This window comes from Rana temporaria, chromosome 8, assembly GCF_905171775.1.
Source record: "Rana temporaria chromosome 8, aRanTem1.1, whole genome shotgun sequence".
Lineage (NCBI taxonomy): Eukaryota > Metazoa > Chordata > Amphibia > Anura > Ranidae > Rana > Rana temporaria.
The window spans coordinates 59,090,822-59,113,800 of NC_053496.1; the positions used below are offsets into that span (position 1 = coordinate 59,090,822).

Here is a 22,979-nt window from a genome sequence, read left to right on the forward strand (position 1 = left end):
CAGCGGGAATCAGTATATTCCCGTGGCTAGGATTTGCACCGTGGCTAAATACCAGACTTAGATATGAGCAAGTGCAGTGACAGAGACTTGTCAGCAAGAGTTTTTATTTAGGGTCATAGGAACTGAATAATACATCCTTCCACGTGCCATGGGTACCCAACTACATGCACATGACCATGACTGGACCAATATTCCTGTTAGTGCATGGCACTCATTTCTCATTGCTGTCATCAGCATGGTGTAATGGCCAGTATTTTCATTCCTATCTGTACACCCAAAATACTATTGCCTCTGAAGGACCTCCTTCAGAAAGATACACATTTGGACAACCTGATGTATTTGATTTGTCAATTTAGACCTACAACACATACAAGGTAGGTTAAAATTACATGGGAGATTCTCATCTTTAAACCATCACCTCATTTGAAGCAAACTGAAATCAATATGCTGCAAATAGAATGATTGTCAATTATTAAACCCTCGTAGGCCTTGTTCACATTGCCTTCAGCTTATATAGAAAAAGTGTGTACGCCAGATTTTGAAAAGCTCTTGGCAAGCTTCAATTAGCTTTCTTAAAGGTCTTTAAAGAACTCTTTGGTTCCAGTTTGGAAATGTTGTTGCAGAAGTCCAGGCAAACGGCTTTTGGTCCTTACAAAAAAAAAATCCTCGGAATTAGGTGAACTATTTACAGAATACAAATGTACAAGGAGTTCACTGAATGGGCAATAGGAGAGGAAGGACATATGAACAACACTGTGGCTTTAATGTTTGATAGCTGCAGCTCTTACATCTGTGGGGGGCTGTAGACATGGCATACAGCATACAGTATATACTATCTGGCTGAATGAAAGTGCAAATTTACATGAATGGGCAACCATTCTAGCCGTGGTCTACACTTCATTAGAGGAAACATTCATGTCACATAACATTAAGGACCAAAAGCTGTTATCTTGGACTTCTGCTTTACATACAGATCTTATTAAAAGTACTGATTGTCAATTTTAAGAACCTTCTAGCAAGGTTTAACAAGCTTCCAGCAGGCTTCACAATGCTGAGGTTTAATGGAGACTTCTAGCAGCTTGTCCCCAAACCAGAGCTGAATAATACTTTAAAGGCTCCAGGGAAGTTTGCTGAAAGCTCTTTAAATGCTTTATAAAAGTTTGCTGTACACACTGCTCTAAAAGCAGAGGCTTATGTAAACAAGGCCTTAGGGCTCATTCACACATACAACCAGAGTGCAGTAAAAGCAGGCTGTTGAGCCATGGTTTTACCGACCTCTGACTGCCAACGTTAAAAGGGGTATCCAGCCACTCAGGGCTGTACACATGCCACAACAAAAATGAAACCGCATGTTACATTTGGCAGGTGGTAACCTATTTAAGTATATGGGGCCACTCTGCAACCCGCATATAATGAACGTTGTTGCGGTGCTGTGGTTCAGCTTTTAATTGGTTATAATAGGCGGAGGAAACATCTCACCACCTGTCAAACACCCTCTGAAAAGCAACCACTGATTTTTATAGAGTTGGAAAAATGGCCGCTGTGTGTGAGAACGAGTCCTTAGTATCAAGAATTTAAAACTGGCTGTGTAGCCTCCAGTCATAATTTAGTAAGGCAAAGAGAGTAAGGTTCTGGCTGTAACTATGGCCTTAGTATACACACCCATAAATATGTATAACGGCTGTTAAAGTCGATACAACTTTCTATGGTCAATATAAATATATAAAAAAAATCTTTGGCCCTGTACTAGTAGTTTTAAGGACAATACAAATATATGTAAAAGATCTGATAAACAATAAGGTTCCCTTTTTTTAGGTTTATGCTCAAACAAGATGTTCCTATAAATGATTCTTGCTCAAGCATTAGATCATAGGTGGGATCAGTCAATTTATTAGCCTCAGAAAAACTCTAATGCCGCGTACACACGGTCGGAATTTCCGACAACAAATGTTCGATGTGAGCTTTTGGTCGGATATTCCGAGCGTGTGTTGGACATTTGCTGTCGAAATTTCCAACACGAAAAATTTGAGAGCTGGTTCTCAATTTTTCCGACAACAAAAGTTCTTGTCAGAGATCCCGATCGTCTGTATGCAATTCCGACGCACAAAAATCCTACGCATGCTTGGAATCCGACGCATGCTCGGAATCATTGAACTTCATTTTTCTCAGCTTGTCGTAGTGTTGTACGTGACCGCATTCTTGACGTTTAGAATTTCCGACAACATTTGTGTGACCGTGTGTATGCAAGATAAGTTTGAGACAAAATTAAGTCGGAAAAAAATCACAGTATTTGTTGTCGGAATTTCCGATCATGTGTACGCGGCATAAGGGCCTGTTTATGTCATAGCGCTGTGGTAACACATACACATTATGTGGGGTCATTCATTCTGAATGGCATCCCAACTAACATTGCTAATGGATGTGTGTTACAAATGAATAGGCTGCCTTAATGCAATGCACATTAGCACATGGCATAATGCGTGTTCACACAGCAATGGCAGTATGACTAAGGCCTAAGGAGCACAATTTGACATCTGCTGGTAAAGTATGCATTGGCTGTAGGGTTGCTACCTCATCCCTTTAAAATCAAACACATATCAATTACACAGGTTCTGAAGCTGAATAAGGTGATAATTAAACTCACTTGGTGCCTTATTTACATTAAATTAGCCTCAGAACCTGTGTAATTCATATGTGTTTGGGTTTACAGGGATGAGGTGGCAACCCTAAAAGACTGATATATTATGGACACAGAGTGCAATATTTGGGACTGGACACTTGCGTGTGATGAACAGAATTATATAATGATTTAGGCCAGGACAAAAAAGAAAAAGCAGAAAAGTTAAAATGCTTTTATGAAAAGACCCCTTCCAAACTTCAAATCTGGACAGGCTGTAGTTACCGCTAACATCTTTTATTTTAGCTGGATTATGCCAAGAGCCCTTATATTACTTTACATGCAGCCATTGTCTTAAACAACCTTATATCTTAAATGAGGCAATGTGGGTTGTTGTATCTATTAAGTAGGGTTACTAAGACAACAAAAAGTGAAAATCCCATCATGTTGCACAACACAATAGTCAACATTAACCTACAAAAATAAAAGGAAGGGGGGGCGGGATTTTGGGGTAGAAAATGTATTTTTTTTCTTAGACTAGGAAATTAGAGCTGTAATTTGAATGGATGCTTTTCCGACACAACCTTACTTTTTTGATGTGTGTTTTGAGATTTGTCTTTTGCCAAGTCCCTAAGAATCGATCGTTGTTCCTTTTTTTTTTTTCTTTCAAAAAATAAATAAATCATCCACATTGCCTTAATATGTTGGCTAAAGCCTGTGCCTTCATGTAGCCTTTATAGTCCTCCAGCCACCTATGCAATTTGGAGGCTGCCATTCTGAAAACTGACCCAGTTCACGGTCACCAGTTAATAAATAGAAACTGCATTTTGTCTGTTGTTTAAAGGCACAAATTCGATTTATAATGAAAAGGGATTTGCCTTCCCCCTTTCCTAATATTCTGGCCTTGATCAGACCACATTTTCTGACAGAGTGCAATAGTATCTGCCTCAATATGCTTCTTGTATAAAAGAGGAAATTCTGAGTTACTGTCTGTAGAAGCACTCATATTTGTTTGTACCGGCATCAGAGCAATGGCAAGATTTGTCAACCCCGACTTACCATCATATAGCAGGCTCAGCCAAAAAGCATTTTTCCAGACATTGAAATACTCAACTAGGTTATCCCAGCATAACCGACTGAAGGCTTTGCTTACCAAAAACGTATAAAAACAATACATTTAAAAAAATGTTGGAGCATATTTTCTTCACGTAACATTAAAGATCAGAAGCAGTAATCTCTGGAGCAGCATTTTATCTTCATGCCTAGCCATAAGTTTACAAATTATATTTATAAATTATTGGAAGTAAACTGTGAAAAAAGTATACCTCATGTATAAAAAATACAGAATAAATAACAATTACTTAAGAGTTTTATTCCCCAGAAGCACCTGTTTTCATTTGACCACATTCCGAAGTTTGGACCTGTATAAAGAATTTCAGCTTACCACTCAGGAAAAGGAGGAAGATGAATCAACTGGTGAGCTTGGGGAAGGGGGTGGGGGTTGTATTAAAAGGTTTATCCCAATATGGTGCCTACTCTACTACTGCAGCTTTCAAGAGGAAAATAGTAGATGATATAAACAACCAAAACATACAAATGTTTTTATCCTAATTTAGTTGGAAACATTGGCAGACCACTATGGCTCAAACCTTTCAACTGAGCGTTTGCAAAACAAATCATTTTCCGTAACTACAGTACAAAGGTATGATTGTACAATCAAGTCTCTTGACAAACTACCACAACTTCCACATTTTCTGTGTTTCATATTCTGTTGACTTCCTAAAACTAGCAAGTATTGCTTGATATTCAAAAATCTTGATTTTCTTTGCTGCAAAGCAGAAACTCCTTTTTTCCAGAGATACTTCCAGATCTCAGTATAGAATAGTATAAAAGTTGTGAGATATATCTGTGTTCTACTAAAGAATGATGATTGCGAGACTATACTTCCCTGATATCTTGTGTTTCAGAATTCTTAAATCCAGAGCTCCAGAGTTGAAATGTTACAGACTTTTACAGTCACGTTGACAATGTTGTAAGTGCCTTGGACTTACTCAAGAACTTTACATTTTTTTTAAACTCCGGAGTAAAAGTAAACTGAAAAGGTGACTGTCTTCTTCCAGATGCTGACTAACTACTGCGGTAGGTTTTTATAATGTCCTTGATGAGACGTCGGCAGATGGGACAGCAGGCATTGTTCATTTTCTTGAGTTTCAGGCCACATGTATAGCACAAACACATGTGTCCACAGGAGTATATGACTGTGTCCACCATGTTTTCATAGCAGATGGTACACTCATCGTTCCAGGTTCCTGAGACAGATGGTGAAATGGGTGACTCTGGCATGCTCACTGGAGAGTTTGGAGCTGTACCTTGGAGAAGATAGAGATTTAGTTTAGTTATTCACTTTTAATTTTACATTGTACAGTATTTTGTAGTGTTTAACAGCTGAATTCTAGCATACCTGCATGAACTGTGGATTTCATAAAAGGTCCTGTAGCCTAATGAAACCTTTGTACTAAGAGGACAAAAAAATGTGAAGTGGTGTACTTTAATAGAAGGGGAAAAAGCCAGGAGGAGGTAGTCACAAAACCTGTAAAAAGCTGTGACTGGCCTCTCCTCATGCATGGCGTGCTTTCTGCAGCATTTTGCAGAGAATCTTCTGTAGGAAACCTCAGATTCTTCAATTCAGCAGTTTATGAATTAGTTGTAAAATGTAGAGCACATGTGAAGTAAATGCTGTTGTGCTTGTCAGAGTGGATGGCGGTATTCTCCTTTATAAATCCATCTTTTTAAGTCTTACAACAAAGGTTTTTAGACAGCCTGGGTATAGTGACCACTTTCATATTATCTATTTGGCCACAAGGCAGTTTGCCAGATTATTAATATTTGTCCAGTCCCATGGTTGGTTAAATGGACCACTAGTGCCACCACTTCAACCCTGTAAATAACCTAAACATATTTCCACACATAGATCAGAATGCATAAGTTTGCGGTGTGGTGGTGTGACATTTTCAGGCTTAAAACAGGTGGTGAGAAGACATATCACAGACTCCAACTCCTGTCAAACACCCTGTAAAAAGAGATCCACTGCGGATCAACTGAGGGGTGGCAAGGGCTGTTGCATATCAGGACAAGCCCTTAGTGCACTTTTTTTCTAGAATGATGTTGAATCCCCTAATTATGCCACTTACGTTTCCAGAATCACTGTGACCCCATTGGGAGCTGCACTGCCTCTCCACAGAAAGCATTCTGGTTTGGCTGCTTATGAGCAATTAGGTTACCTATTTATTCTTATTTAAAGACTGATGATTGTAGGAATGAATATGTAATCCACTGCTCATGAGCAGCTCAAACAGAATGCTTTCTGTGGAGTTATCCTTTAAAGCATCAACAGTTTACCTCAATAAGTTTGTGAACTTTATATAAATATTCCTTTTCTGTTGTTACAGTGTACAGCAACAGACTGAATACTTACCACTTATGGAATTACAAAGAGGCCCTGGCACACATGTGTTCAACACAGGGTCAGAGCTGCCGCTGCACAGGGCTGTTGGGGTGTTTGGAACAGATGTCGGAGAACTTGGTGTTGATATGTTTCGCTGGTCAGATGATATTGTAGAGCCTAAAAAAATAAGACAGTTTACTTTAGATTTTACACTCTAGTGGGGATTGCAGTGGTAAGATCATCCAACTGGAATTACCTTACAAAGTCATTCTATCCCTCCGACCTACTACAGGGTACATTATTAAAATATCCAGAGTGTAAGGCCCCCTTCACAGTAGTTGCAGCACATGGAAGGATCAGGGAACTGCAGTTCAGATCAAGATATACTGTATTATCTGATTCTGTCTTCATTAAATTGATACCGCGTCTATAAATGATGCATATTACAACACATAACAGAAGCTTATGGAACAATACATTTGTCTAATGCATGCACAAATGGCAGCAGCATGAGAGCTGGCTGCAGGTCTACAAGGAAGTCCTATTCAGGCCTGATAAATTACAGCAAAATTGACTGCTCAGACAGATTCAACTTAATCGACATACTCAGTTACTGAAAAGGGAGAAAACAGATAATACTCAATAAATGTGGTATGACAAGTTCTAAGCTGGGCTTATGCATAACTAAGGGTCTTGTTTGTCATTGTTGGTGCAAGTGCTCGTGCTGCTCACTGATCAAGCACATGCTATAATGATATAAGCCAGATGCTTCAAATACCAATTCCAGCACAGCCTGGGGGCTTCTAGTTTATATAACTGAAAAATAAGATAAATATGTCTCACAGAATTAGCTACAAACATACAAGAACCTTTGCTGCTTTGTCAGTGTCAAATAACCCATTTCATGTGTAATTGTAGACTACACATTATAAAGACATTTGCTGTGCTGGATGGAACGCTATTTAATCACTTAGTTCATTAAAGTGATTGTAAAGTCGGCCCCACCCCTGCTTCTTCATCACTGGATTTGATTGGCAGGAGCCAATGGCTCCCACTAAGTCCAGTGAGGAGGGGGAGAAAGAGAGAGCACTGCTCTCTGGCACAGCACTGGGTCAAGATCAGGCTCAGGTAAGTATTTGGGGGGCTAACATTAACCACTTGGAGCCCGGGCCATTGTATTTTGACTGCCACAAGATGGCTCTACAATGCCGGGAGGACGTCTATTGACGTCCTCGGCTCCTCCGGCCACTGGGGGGCGTGCGCGTGCCCACCGTGTCACTGAGGTGCCAATGCACGTGCCTGGCGGCTGCAATGTCCACCAGGTACCCGCAATCGGCCATTACACAGCCAAGGACGTGGATCTGTGTGTGTAAACACACAGATCCACGTCCTGTCAGGGAGAGGAGACCAATGCTGTGTTCCTTGTACATAGGGACACAGATCGGTCCCCCTCCCCCACAGTAAGAATCACTCCTAGGGAACACATTTAACCCCTTCCTCGCCCCCTAGTGTTAACCCCTTCCCTGCCAGTCACATTTATACAGTAATCAATGCATATTTATAGCACTGTTTGCTGTATAAATGTGAATGGTCCCAAAAATTTGTCAAAAGTGTCCGATATGTCCGCCGTAATATCGCAGTCCCAATAAAAATCACAGATCGCCACCATTACTAGTAAAAGCAAAATAATAAAAAAAGTAATAATTCTGTCCCCTATTTTGTAGGTGCTATAACTTTTGCGCAAACCAATAACTATACGCTTATTGCGATTTTTTACCAAAAATATGTAGAAGAATACGTATTGGCCTAAACTGAGAATTTTTATTTTTTTTAAAACAATTGGGATATTTATTATTTTCTAAATTTTTGTTTATAGCGCAAAAAATAAAACCTGCAGAGATGATCAAATACCACCAAAACAAAGCTCTATTTGTGGGAAAAAAAGGACGTCAATATTGTTTGGGAGCCACGTCGCACGACCGTGCAATTGTCAGTTAAAGTGACGCAGTGCCAAAAGCTGAAATTTCGCCGGGAAGGGGGTATATGTGCAAAGTAAGCAAGTGGTTAAAAGGCGTTTTACCCTAATGCAGAGAATGCATTAAGGTAAACAACCTTCAGCCTTTACAACCACTTTAAGAACTAGGGGCATTTTGTAAGTTTTACAAAAAGTTTTAGACAATATACTTACACAGTAGGCCAGCAAATTACTTTCTACACTCTGTAGCCAATGAATATACCCTAATAACTTTAGAAGTCTTACTTGGCTCTCTGCGTTATATTTAGCTTGCAATTATCTTAATTACATATTCCTAGTATTTTCAAGAAATAAGGGCAAGATACGGTAATGGCTTCTGTTCGCTGAGAGATCTTGCACCAAAAGCAGTAATCCCCAGTCCTAGAACTTGAAAATATACTGTGTGTAGCCAACTCTCCTATCTACCAGCTGACCAGTTATTGCTAGGACATACTTTGATCACATGTTGTCTTTTTAACAAGGTGAGTGAAAAATATGCAGTGCATTTTTCCAAATCATATTTCTACAGCACTTTTTTTTCCCTGGGTACTCAAAGCACATTATCTGCTGTTGGGCAGATGATGAGGCAGTAAGTAGAATATTATACTAGGGCATAAAACATCAGATGGTGGCCTTTAATCTACATAAGATAGCAACCTTACAAGTGGTAAGGTATTTGGTAAGCAAATGGTCCGAGAGGTAAAACATATCTGGAAAGAATGGAGAAACATAAAGCGTATGCAAACCCCAACAATGAATTTCTCCAGATGCTATAGGTGCAGTGGTGAAGATAGGTGCAGAACTGTAGTAGTAAGAAGGAGGGGTGGCATGCAAGAGTAGTGTTAAGGCAGGGGAGCTTTCTGCCGTTATGAGGTGAGAAATGAAACTGCAACTAAGGTGGTGGTAGTGAATGAGTAAAGGAACATTGGAGAGAAGGGGTGGTCAGAGCAGAAATAAGTGAGAGCTTAGAGATGCAGTATAGTTTGAAGGTGGATGGAGAGCAATAAGAAGCATGTACAGACATAGGGCCAGATCCACGTAGCGTGGCGCATTGTTGCGTCCGGCGTAGCGCATCTTTGATACACTACGCCGCCGTAACTTACAGCGTATTTTCCTTATCCTGAAAGAATTTGCGCCGTAAGTTACAGCGGCGTAAGGGCGCGCAATTCAAATGGATGTGATGGGGGCGTGTTTTATGTCAATATGCCTTGACCCAACGTAAATTACTTTTTTTTTTTTAACGGCGCATGCGCCATTCGTGGGGGTATCCCAGTGCGCATGCTCGAAATTAACCCGCAACAAGCCAATGCTTACGACATGAACGTCATTCTACGCTAAGCCCTATTCGCAAACGACGTAAAATTTTCAAAATTTGACGCAGGAACGACGTCCATACTTAACATAGGATACGCCTCATATAGCAGGGGTAACTATACGCCGAAAAAAGCCTTACGGAAACGACGTAAAAAAATGCGCCGGCCGGATGAACATTCGTGGATCGCCGTATCTAGCTCATTTGCATACTCGACGTGGAAATCGACGGAAACGCCACCTAGCGGCCAGCGTAAATATGCACCTTAGATCCGACGGCGTACTAAGACGTACGCCAGTCGGATCTAGCCCAGCTTCAGGTGTATCTTGTTTTGTGGATACAAAACAAAGATACGCCGGAGCAAACTAGAAGTTACGCGGCGTATCAATAGATACGCCAGCGTAACTTCTTTGAGGATCTGGCCCATAGTTTTCATAAAGAGGTTAAGGCAAATGTTAAAAGCCGGGGGGGGGGGATTGTTGGCATGGTGGTGAAATGGGAGGAATGCAGGTGTGTTGAATGTAGCAAAGAGAGGGTGGATTATATAGTGTTGGGAGTGGGGTACGGGTGTGCAGGTACAATGGTAAGAGCAGAGTGTGCATATAGGCATTGGCAAAATGTTGGGGGATGGAGGTGACAGATGCATTGGTAGAAACTAGAAAAGGGTGCAGAAGTCAGAGGCAGAGTTTAGGCATATTGGATGGTGAGAGAAGGGGGGTGCAAGGATGAAGGACAGTAAGAGAAAAGCGGTATAAGCATGTGGTGAGAAGAAGGTGGTGAGAAAAGCCAGGTGCAATATGGTGGTTGGTAAGAGAGAAGGTGTAGTTACAGTGGATGGTAAAAGAAGGGGGTTGCAGGCACAGTGGATGCTGGGAAAAGGGAGCCTGAAGATGTAATGGGTGCAAAGAAAGGAGGGCATGCTAGCAAAGTGGGTTGCATGGTAGGTGGTAAAAGAAGGACTAAGGACTGCAGGGACAATGGGTGTCAAGGGAAGGGGCAGGAGGTGTGGTGGATTCTTCAAAAAAGGGAGGAGCAGGTGCTGAGAGAAGGGGGATTGCAGGTGGGGAATGGGGGTAGACACTATGAGTGTTGCTAGAAAGGGGGCTGCAAGCATGGTGCAGGAGAGGGGCTTGGTTGAGAGTAAAGTGATTGTCTGCCTGAGCGTGCAGGGAGGGGCTGGCTGACAATGCAGTGTTGGGTGATAATGTGGAGGGGGGCTCGCTGATATAACGGGAAGGGAAAGGGGGGTTGGAGCTGGCTGACATTGCAGGGGGAGGGGTAAGTTATACAGCAGAGGAGGCTGGTTGACATTGCAGGTGTGGGGGGCTGAGTGATACTGCGGGGGGCTGGTTGACCTTGTAGGAGGGTGGTGGGGTACACCAAGCAGCAGCTACAGTTATGCTGCCAGCCAACCTTAATGAGTTGATGACCGCCTAAGAGATTCTTACACAGCCTGATTTTTTTTGAGCCCTAGCTATACTGTGTAATCTGTCAGGGCTTAAATAGTAAGCAGGCTGAGTGGGAATCTGATGCAGCTGCAGAGAAGCTTTTAGACGGCCTTTTTGCCCCTTGAGCAATATCTCTGGCACTTTGAGCAGGGAATGGGGTGGATTCTATGCAGGGAGAGAGCACTCCTAATAATCATCCAGCTGGCAGTAATGTTGAGCAGGGATACAATACCTCTAAGCCCTGTAATCAGACAATGCAAAGTGAGCAGAATTAACAGGACAGTAGCTGCTGATGTGCTCCTCTCAGCCTCATAAAGCCTATTCTCCTGCAAGCAAGTGGCCGGAGAAAGTGTAGAATCACCGGGGACAAGCAGGGGCAAAGTGAAGATACATGGGAGGAGGGCTGGCGCAAAGAGGAAGACCGGCATAGTGGATCGGAGGGAGCGACTGATCAGAGGGTTGCACTAGAAGTTTATTAGAATCTAATTGGCCAACGGAGCAGAAGAGGTGGAGAAACAAAAAAGGAAATAGGAGAACTCCTATTGGATGAAAAAAAACTGTGTGTGTATACCCAGCTTATGAGTGGCTTCAAACTTCCCTGGTGCAGTCCCGCTGCTCTGTGGGCAAATTGCAGCTAACCCACATTTTTGAAAAAACAGTGAAAAAAAAAAAAACTAACTATCAAAGATGGTCAATACATGCTTTATTACATTGTGTTCATATTCACTCATCCACTAGAGCATTTGTTTTCTGTAGACTGCAAAAAAAACTGCTGTTCACTGTCCCTCCCTCCTTGTCTCTGTCATCATTGCAGCCGGAGATTGTTTAGACCAGCTGTTAACATATTGTGACAGGAAGTCAGGTACATCTGTGGGTGTTGTCACAGACAGGACATACATTTCTGCCTTGTTTAGACAATACACCAATTGTTATTAGGCGTCGGCTGAAAAATGTAGCCAGAAAAGGTTTGAGGGCGTTGGAAGACTTCAGCTGTTCAGAATGAGGCAATGAAGGCCTCTATAAGTAGTCCAGAGGATTACCACTGATTTGCTGCATGCTGAGGCTTTCTGAGTGAAAGAGAGCAGTACTGAAAGTCTTCTGAGGAGGTGAGGAGAGGATTGATTTTTCTGTGTGATAAAAATCAAAACGACTATTGTTTTTCTGTTGTATGACCAGCACTGTCTACCCAGCAGTAGGCTGTGCTAGACTCCATAGATAGGTTCCTGTGTGGAAGGTAGATGCCCAAAGTGGCCAGGGTTTTTGTTTTATGTTTGATTTTGTTTATGCTGTTTGGATGCTTGCACTTGTTTCCAGCTAGATGGAATAAACCAAAATCTTTGTTTTCAACCGTCTTCGACTGCCTGTCTGTATAAATTCAGTGTGTGGTGAACCCATCCAAGGGGTCACACACCCCGCTACCGAGCTAACCCCTTACAATATACTGAGCATGCTCCAGTTTCACTTTTGGTATAAACTGTTCATTTACCCTCCTTTATACAGGGTATAGGTGCAGCCCTCCTTCTCCATGTCCTTGTATTGCTAAACAATATGGGGTGATATATAAGATGGTGATTGATGGAGGCTTCATCTCCCTGTTATTCCAAGGGGCATGACACAACCTGTGATTGGAAGAACCTCCTCCAGATATCTTTACAGTGTGAACAAAGTGCTTTGTTTAGAAATCAAGATTTGTAATCTGTGTTAAAGCTGTAGTAAACTCCGCTTTTTATCTTGTACCTACAGATAAGCCTATAATAAGGCATACCTGTAGGTACAGTGAATAATCCAGGTACTTGCTCCAACTTCCGGGCATAGATCTACACCATGTCTGGCCCCTCATCCACCCCCACCGCTGTCTTCTGGGAGACACACAGGTCCTAGAAGAAAGCAGGGACCAGTGAAATCGTGCAGTAGGGAACCAGGAAGTGAAGCCGCAAGATGGCGCACCTCCACCCGAGGCACAGATCGGCTTCGGGTGCCAACATCGTGAGCGCCCCAGACAGGTAAAGTGCCCATATATTAAAAGTTAGCAGCTGCAGTATTTGTAGCTGCTGACTTTAAAAAAAAATTCTGATTGAACGCTTTAAAGTATGAAAAAGAGGAAGTGTTTTTTTTTTTTTTGTTTTTTCAATGAAAACTAGCCTTTTAGTAGAGTGTTGTCCCAAATGACAGTATTCCGGTGTATCAGTTAGTGCCACACCTCCAAATTCTATATTTCTTGATAAAGTGACACATCTAAACCAAAAGGATGTAGATACCTCCCTTTTCTATAGGGAGACAGGAAATCTTTTTAGAGCAAGGCAGCATCTCTTAATGGGAAAAAAAGGGGGATTTGTCATATAAATATGGAAAAATGCATTCTAAATGAATGAATGAAAGGGCCAGTGAATGAGAATGAAGAAATAGGAAGGTGTTTTATTGTAGCAAGAAAAATTCATTATGGTTTATGGATTCACATTAATGGTTGACATACATACCTAAGACCAGCTTATTTTGTGTATGTCTTAAAATGTGTACAGGTTAAGAGTAAATGTATTGTGTTTGTATTCCTACCTAATAGTAGGAGGGGAAAAAGGGGTCTACCTATGAAATTAATGGCGAAAAGTTGAAGAGTTCAATTAAAATTTGAAAATAGTATTTTAGTAAAAAAAAGGGGAAATTATAAAAACTTTAATAGTTACTGAAATTAAGCAATCAGGACCAAAATAAATTGTTATGCCCTGTACACAAAAGTTGGATGGTTTTTCTGACAGAATTCCGCTCAAGCTTGACTTGCATACACACGGTCACACAAAAGTTCTCTGAACTCACCAGCATTAAGAACGCTGCGATGTACAACACTATGACTAGGCGAGAAAAAGAAGTTCAATGCCTCCGAGCATGTGTCAAATTTTTTCCGAGCATGCGTGTTTTTTCGCAGTCGGAATTGCATACAGACGAACAGAGTTTCCGATAAGATTTTTTTCCGTTGGAAAAATTGAAAACCTGCACTCAAACTTTTGCTGGCGGAAATCCCGACAGCAAAAGTCTGATGGAGCATACACATGGTCGGGATTTCCGATGAAAAGCTCACATCGGACTTTTGCTGGCGGAAATTCTGCTTGTGTGTACAGGGCATTAGAGAGACTAGGGTTTGGGTATATTACTTTTTGAATTCCTAGAACTTCAGCTGTAAAGTGCTAAGGATGTAATGTTGCTGATAGATACATTAAAAAAAATGTTGTTAAATATATTGAATCTATATAATAAAAACTGTTGCTAAGAAACATTATATTTCAAAAGTTCCACTTTTGGGTGGAACTCAGCTTAAGACTGGGTGAAGTTGGATTCCCTATCAGCAGTGACAGCACGCTGCTTGAGGGAGTCTGTCATAATGTACTAGTGTGTGGTGCATATTACTACATTATGACTTTAGCTAGGTCGGCTTTGGTCATTTAAAAAAAATATATTTGGAAGAGTTGGACAGATTAGTGGGAGATAGTGAGTCATATGAAAAACTGAAGGGAAATCCTACGAATAAATTTAGAGCCGAATTGAAGAGGCTAATAGAAGGAGCACATAATGATGGTATATTAAAAAAGAAAGAAGCAAGATATTTTATTCCAGATGCACCAAGAGTTCCGGTTATTTACCAGTTACCTAAAATGAACAAGAATCAACTTAGACCCCCAGGTAGACCTATACTCAGTGGAGTTGACTCGCTGTTCTCTAGGCTGGGGGAATATTTGGATTATTTTTTGCAACCGCTTACCCAAAAAAAGATAGTTAAGATTTGAATGAATTAATTAAACCCATGACCGTAGATGATGATCACATTTTGGCGAGCTTCCATGTGAATTCCCTTTATACTAATATTCAGCAGCATCATACCTTGAAGGCTGTTGAGTGGGCATTGGGAAGCACCAATATCAAACAGAAACAGAAGGATTTTCTCCTACAGGCCCTTGATTTGACAATGAGCAATCATTTTCTGGCATGAGAAAAATTATTATAGACAGAAAAGGAGCGGGGCAATGGGGAATAAATATGCCCTATCAATGTCAAACCTTTTTATGAGTCTGTGAGAGAGTGAGGCCATCTATGACAGAAACATACCAGAGCTTAGAGTCTACAAGAGATATATAGAAAACATTGTGGTAGTATGAGCAGGATCACAGGAATTGTTCTGTAGTTTTCTGGAGAAAATGGGAGATAATCCCAATGGTATCTCCTTTTCAGAAACCTATAGTTGTCAAATGGTACATTTTCTGGATCTTACTATGTACAAAGAAGATGGAAAACTATTTACTAGGACCTTTTGGCTAATGGCTACATTCCATTAGGCAGCTGCCACCATCCTAGGTGGCTAGGTGGTATTCTGAAAAGTCAAATGCTTAGGGTAATAAGGAATTGCAACAAAAAGGAAGATTATGATACACAAGCAGAACTGATTTTGGAACATTTTCATGAAAAGGGATGTAGTTTAAAAGATCTATAAAGAACCAAAGAAACTATTGATGAGATGGATAGGAAAGATCTATTTCAAAAGGAAAGTAAAAAAAAATAATAAAGATTATTGTGTGGCTTTCTTGACAGGATATAATCGATAGTATAAAAAAAGTTTGAAAAAATTGTTAGGGAACACTGGCCTTTTGCTACGGGAAGACAGAGAGCTTAAAAAAGTCCTGCCTGCACAACCCAGGTTTATTTATACCAAACCACCGTCGCTTAGGCTCAAACTCGCACATAATGTCATTAATCCCCCTAAAAAGCTATTTACTTTCTTAGATCAAGCTGTTTTTTTCAGTTGTGGCAAATTTGTTATGTGCAAGACCTCCAAGCACAGAAAAAGGAAAACCACCCATTTTAGTTTATATTCTGAAGGTAGGTCCTTCGAAATCAAAAAGTTTATCACATATGGGACCACACGTCACATACGTTCTGTCATGTCCCTGTGGTCCATGATACAATTGGGGATAAGACTTAATAGAATTAAAAAGGGTTATAAGCATCATGGTCTGTCCAACCATTTTAGATTGTTCCACAATAGGGATCCAAGGGGCCTTACATTCTGTGGGATCGATAGGGTGGAAGAACATTGGAGAGGATCCAATTTTAAGAGAGCTATCTCACAGAATGATACCCAATGGATCCATAGGCTCCGTACTTTGAGGCCTCACAGCCTTAACATTGAGCTGGATCGCAATTGTTTTCTGTCCAACTGGTAATATAATTTGAAAAAAAAAAATCTTTAAACGTTTTGTTTATTTTTGTTTTTATTATTTTTATTTTATTTTTATTATTTACTTTTATTTTAATTACCTTTTTATTTGTATTTTATTTATTTTTATTTTATTTATTTCATGGTCTTTCATTTATTTTTTAATTTTAATTTTCCTTAACGTTTTTCTCTTATTGTTCACGTATTTTTAGTTTTAATTATATTGGAAATCTTTTATATATGTATATCGCATTATGTGTTTTTATTGTAATACAGATAAACAGGCCGTCAGGGATACCCTGTAGCAAGTCAGATCCTCTGGCGTGCGCACACATAATCTTATGAGAACACGCTGTACCAGTCATCGGCGCGTGTACGTGCGCAGAGACATGCGGCAGGAGCGTGTGCACTAACTCGGCTTGGCGCCGGTGACCCTTTAAAATGACAGCAGCTGGGAGCTGTGGTGGCTCAACGCGATTGGCACTGCGCTGACAAGCCATTCACCTCTGCAGCTAGAGGTTCGGATCCCGGTCTCGGCTTCATGTGAATTGAGTTTGGTGGTCTCAGCCCGGCTCCCGGTGGGTGTGCTATGCAAGGTAAGCCTGTGCTTAGTACGCCCACCCCCCTCCCACAAAAACCACCACACCTACACACGCACTCTAAATTGGGTTAACACACTCACATTGACCACGCGGTCTCTAAAAGAGAGGCGAAGGACTAATGGGGCTGGTTGAGCGGGCTAATCCTCTCACTCCCTTATAGGGAGTCCCTCTGCCCCGTTGGGCTTCAAAGCGGAGCAGGTAGGGCGGGCTGTGTGGGAGGACCCCCTCACACACCCGCCATTGCCACCCGGGGCATGGAGAAAGGTGGCAGATTGCCTCTGGGGGAGGCCTGCCTACTCCCAACTCCTGCAGTCCGGCTCCTCTCTCGAGTACACGCACAAAAATACACTTTAAAAAAAAAAAAAATGACAGCAGCTGCTCTAGTGCAGTGCTGTCTGATCTGCAGCTCCTGTGCCTAGTAACCCTTATCTGATTACCTGTACCGACCCGGCTCTGTTGACCTACCCTACCAGTTATCTCCAATTCTGACCTTGGCTTGCCTTGACCCTGCTTATACTTGCTTGATATCCTGTTGCCGAACCTCTGCCTGCTTATATGACCTTGCTCCAGTCTACTGCATTGCTCTGCCTGACCACCTGATCTGACCCAGCTCGTTTGACCCTGCCTGCTGCTGCTCTGTATGTTCCTGTGCTGATCCGGCTTGTCTCTCCCTACTCCAGCCTGCTAGTGATCTTGCTGCCACCAGCTCGCCAGGTCACTGACCTGCACCTGTCTCGGCTGTCATCTGCAGTTCCAGTCATACCTGGAGGATCATCATCCAACCGTAGTGCCAACTACCACAGGCACTCCTACCTCACTGTGTTCCCGAGACCAATGTTCCCACTCCAGTGGCTCCTGAACCAGGGCTGTAAGGGAGGTCTCCTTCTACTATTGGGCTCTGATACCAAGGTACGCGACACAGGCATCTTTGTATGTTTGGACTGTTGTTATTGAAGTTTTCTATTTGGCAACAGGAAATGATGTAAGAGGAGGAAGTTGGTGTGTTTTTTCACACTGATCGTAATTGGTCGCTTCTGATCTTCCCTTTGGTATAGAGTGAAATAGAAATCGAAAGTGATGTCCTTTGATGACGCCCTGGAGTGTGGTATATATCCTTCCTGCCGTAAATTATTTTCTTGAAAAGAGCGTTTATGAAGAACCTTTCTACACATCCCTAGATCATTAGATCACTGCTTTACTTGATCCCTGACTGCGAAGCTGAGGATCCATTATTTCTGGTGAGTGGGGTCACCTTACATTTGTAGAAGCACCGGAACATTTTCTCTTTTCATTGAAGCACTTAAGCACCTTATACATTTTTGTGTATAATATATTGCTATTTTATGTCACAAACATATTGTTATTTTTGGCCATTTTTGGCCATGTATACTGTTTGATATAGACGGCTAGCGCTGCTCCATACTCTTTAGCCATGTACACACGATCGGTCCATCCAATGAAGCGGACTGATGGTCAGTCGTGCCTACACACCATCGGTTAAAAAAACGATTGTGTCAGAACGCGGTGACGTAAAACACAAAGACGTGTTGATAAAAACGAAGTTCAATGCTTCCAATCATGCGTCGACTTGATTCTGAGCATGCGTGGATTTTTAACCGATGGACATGCCTACCTACAAACGATTGTTTTTTTTCTATCGGTTAGGTATCCATCGGTTAAATTTAAAACAAGATTGCTTTTTTTTAAACCTATGGATAAATAACCAATGGGGCCCACACACGATCGGTTTGGACCGATGAAAACGGTCCATCAGACCATTCTCATCGGTTTAACCGATCGTGTGTTATGTACAATTGTTTTGATTTTGCACTTTAACACAAGTTTTTGAATTAGATTTATTGTGGGGGTCAAGTTTGTTTTTTTCTAATGTGGTTTACTACTGAGTTAAAACACTTTTTTGATATTATTTATTGTAGCTCTCTATTCTAAAAGCTTTTCCATGTGACTGACACAGCAGCAATGCAGACACAGATTCATACATCAGCAGAATACTAAAAATTCCTCCTTCAGTATTTTTTCTGAGGACAGGAAAATGTCCTGGCAAATGTCATGTGACTTCTGAACAGCAGGTACTCACATAATTTTTTATATTATTAAATTAAATAGTGTCACAATCTTTATACATAAATATAAGGGAGGATGGCAATTAAACATTTTATGTTAATTTATCACTTTAAATATGAAGACATTACTTTTTTTAGTGTATCAAAATGTGAAAACACTTTAATTTGCAAATAACTAATGCTCTGCATCAGATTATTAAACTGTGATCATTAACAGAGCAAATTATAGAATACAATTTTATTTTTTTCTCCAGTAACACTGTTTTCAAACAAACACTGGACAAAATTTAGTGCACGGTTTCTTACGTGTTTTTGTTTGTAGATTTACCCTAAAATGTTTGCAAGACAATATCACCAAAAGAACACCTTAGTTTTTCTCAAAGCCAAGACAAAAAGATTAACCACTTAAGCCCCGGACCTTTAGGCAGCCAAATGCCCAGGCCAGGTTTTGCGATTCGGCACTGCATCGCTTTAACAGACAATTGCGCGGTCGTGCGACGTGGCTCCCAAACAAAATTGGCATCCTTTTTTCCCCACAAATAGAGCTTTCTTTTGGTGGTATTTGATCACCTCTGCGGTTTTTATTTTTTGTGCTATAAACAAAAATAGAGCAACAATTTTGAAAAAAATTCAATATTTTTTACTTTTTGCTGTAATAAATATCCCCCAAAAACATATATAAAAAAAAATTTCCTCAGTTTAGGCCGATACGTATTCTTCTACCTATTTTTGGTAAAAAAAAAATCGCAATAGGCGTTTATCAATTGGTTTGCACAAAATTTATAGCGTTTACAAAATAGGGGATATTTTTATTGCATTTTTATAAAAAAAAAAATTTTTTTACTACTAATGGCGGCGATCAGCGATTTTTTTCGTGACTGCGACATTATGGCGGACACTTCGGACAATTTTGACACATTTTTGGGACCATTGTCATTTTCACAGCAAAAAATGCATTTAACCACTTGCTTACTGGGCACATATACCCCCCTCCTGCCCAGGTGAAATTTCAGCTTCCGGCACTGCGTCGCTTTAACTAACAATTGCGCGGTCGTGCGACGTGGCTCCCAAACAAAATTGACGTCCTTTTTTTCCCACAAGTAGAGCTTTCTTTTGGTGGTATTTGATCGCCTGTGCGGTTTTTATTTTTTGCGCTATAAACAAAAAAGAGCGACAATTTTGAAAAAAAATACAATATTTTTTACTTGTTGCTATAATAAATATCCCAATTTTTTTAAAAAAACACATTTTTTTTCTCAGTTTAGGGCGATACGTATTCTTCTACATATTTTTGGTAAAAAAAAAAAAATCGCAATAAGCGACTGGTTTGCGCAAAAGTTATAGCGCCTACAATATAGGGGACAGAATTATTATTTTTTTATTATTTTTTTTTTACTAGAAATGGCGGCGATCTGCGATTTTTATTGGGACTGCAACATTATGGCGGACACATCGGACACTTTTGAAACATTTTTGGCGCCATTCACATTTATACTGCGATCAGTGCTATAAATATGCACTAATTACTGTATAAATGTGACTGGCATTGAAGGGGTTAACACTAGGGGGTGAGGAAGGGGTTAAATGTGTATACTGCTTAGTGTTCTAACTGTAGGTGGAGGGGGAGTGACTGGGGGAGGTGACCGATCTGTGTCCCTATGTACAAGGGACACAGATCGGTCTCCTCTCCAGAGACAGGACGCTGTCTCTGTGTGAGCCGGCAATGAGAGATGATCTCATATGTTTACATATGAGATCATCTCTCATTGGCCGCACAGATCGCATCGCAAACGGCCACTCTGATTGGCCGTTCGCGGCGATCTGTGATTGGCTGTGTCCAAGTGACACGGCCAACACAGAGTTTCCCCGCAGCGCGCTCTGGAGCGCGCGCGGGGAACGCCCAAAGGGGCGGCCGTCAATTGACGGCCTGTTGGATATTCAGATCCGCGCTGAAGCCGTCATTCGGCTATAGCGCGGGTCTGTAGTGGTTAAATTGCATTCTTTATTGTGAAAATGACAGTTGCAGTTTGGGAGTTAACCACAGGGGGCGCTGTAGGAGTTAGTGTTCACCTAGTGTGTGTTTACAACAGTAGGGGGGTGTGGCTGTAGGTCTGATGTCATCGATTGTGTCTCCCCTATAAAGGGGATGACACGATCGATGCGCCGCCACAGTGAAGCACGAGGAAGCCGTGTTTACATACGGCTCTCCCCGTTCTTCAGCTCCGGGGAGAGAGCGCGATAGCCGCGCCGTCGTCCCGGATCGCTCCCCGAGGGAATCTGCCCGCCACACGCAGCGGGGGGGGGTCCCAATCGGACCCCCGACCCACGCAAAGGCAAGGACGTATATATACGCCCATCTGCCTGTCCGTGCCATTTTGCGGGCGTAAATAGTCGTGCGGCGGGCGTTAAGTGGTTAAGGAAAGTATGTGGAAGTCAGTCTAAAGCTTCAACCGTTGGCTCAACCGAAGAATATAAACAATGAATAATTTACCTGACTTAAAGTGGAACTAAACGCATCAATTTAACAGTTAAAAAAAAACAATTACATTCCTAGCATGCCTGGAATGCTGTCACATTTTCTTGAGCTCTCAACCAAACTGTCAAACTATCCAATGGTTGGTGTCATTAAGGATCATATGTTAAGCACCTTGGCAGTTGAAGAAGAAACCAAGGCTAAGATGGTAGCTTCCTTGGCTGAAAAGAATAGGAGGGTTTAGTTCCACTTTTATAGTGTAACTAAAAGGCAAAACTTTATTTTTGTGGGATAGAGTGGGTAGGGATTAGAACACCTGACAGCTTTTATTGCCGTTTGTGCCCCCATTAGGGAGATTCACTCTGCCTAGTTGTCATGTTCACCTTTACTGAAAGCAAAATGAAAAGAAAATCCCAACATTAATAGGGAGGAAATCTTCCGATTGGGACACTAGTTCTGGCACACCAGGATTCCCTCACTTGGGAGGGATTTCCTCTCATTTCCTGTTTTGGCTAAGGGACAGAATTGAAGGGAAATATCCCCTTTGGGACACAGATGGCATAAGAAAAACCAACTCCCTTACTCTATCCTCCCAAAAAAAAAAAAGGTTTAGCCTTTAGTTACACTTTAACCACTTGAGTCCTGATGCATTTTTTTCCCTAAAAGAGTTGCAGAGTGTTTTTTTGTGTGTTTTTATTTCAGTTCCACATAATATAGCTTTTAATGTTTGTATTCTATCCTAACATATTATGCAAATTTTTTTGAGGACAGAAAAGGCTTATTTTGGCAGAAAACGTGTATACATATATTTGTATTTCCTTGTTTTTGTATTGGGAATAAAAAAACAGGAAAATGCTAGCTCATTATGTGGCACTTAACTGAGATCGCAGCCCCCCAAAGTCCTCCTCGTCCCCCCTCCGCCATGCATCTTCTTCCTGTTATCGCTGCTCAGGCACTGTGATTGGCCGGAGCTGCGATGACGTCACTCCCACGCATGTGCGGAGATACGTCATTAACCCAAATAATGCTATTAGCAAAAGCGGCACTCTCAGTGCGCCTGCGCCGTTTTCTATGGCATGCATGTGCCGTAGACATCGGCGCCTGTCATTTTAGTATCTCCTAAACTGTGCAGGTTTAGGAGATATTTCTTGCACCTACAGGTAAGCCTTGATCTAGGCTTACCTAAAGGTGCAAGATGTGTGGTTGGGTTTACAACCACTTTAAGCTCACAGTGATTTTATGCATTTTACCTTAGGACAGCTTTTATTGATGCATTTGATGCTTTTGCAGCGGACACAAATGTCATGAATATTATTCTACATTGGTGGTTCTAGTACTAATGCTGACTAGCTGTTACCCATGCACCGCTTGAAACAGCACTCTAGACTCGAGTGGATAAAATGTTATCTCTTTAGTCCTGACCATAATATCTAGAAAACCACTACTTATTGCTGTACCCAGAGCATATAAGAGAAACGTACATTTGAATGAGCAGTACATTTGTAAAACACATTGAGGAAGCCCAGCGATAATATAATACTTTGTTACAATCTAGAGATGTCTGTTCCAAACATTGTCTGGTTAGCTGTAAACTCTTTACACTCCACCAATTTCCACAGTGTATTAATTTGGTTTAACGCTGTGGCTACACAACCTAACACTTTCTCTTTCCAGCTTTCATTTTCTTCACTTATTCCAGCGTAAGGTTTTCAGCCCTCATGGGATTATTCATGTTCACTACTTTTTCTGATAGATGTGATAAATAATATATGAGGTGGTAACTG

At 41.3% G+C, this 22,979-nt stretch overlaps 1 protein-coding gene across 2 annotated transcripts in view; it reads right to left on the minus strand.

Moving 5' to 3' along the window:
* Positions 1–3,268: 3,268 nt before the first annotated feature.
* The window catches only part of NEURL1 (neuralized E3 ubiquitin protein ligase 1), a 354,357-nt gene continuing 334,646 nt past the window's right edge, over positions 3,269–22,979 (minus strand). For both annotated transcript variants that reach the window (XM_040361853.1, XM_040361854.1), the window contains exons 5-6: positions 6,093–6,239; positions 3,269–4,986 (exon numbers count right to left, since the gene is read on the minus strand). In XM_040361853.1, coding sequence (XP_040217787.1) covers positions 4,745–4,986; positions 6,093–6,239 — 389 coding nt within the window. In that variant the 3' untranslated portion in view covers positions 3,269–4,744. The remainder of the gene's footprint in view (positions 4,987–6,092; positions 6,240–22,979) is intronic.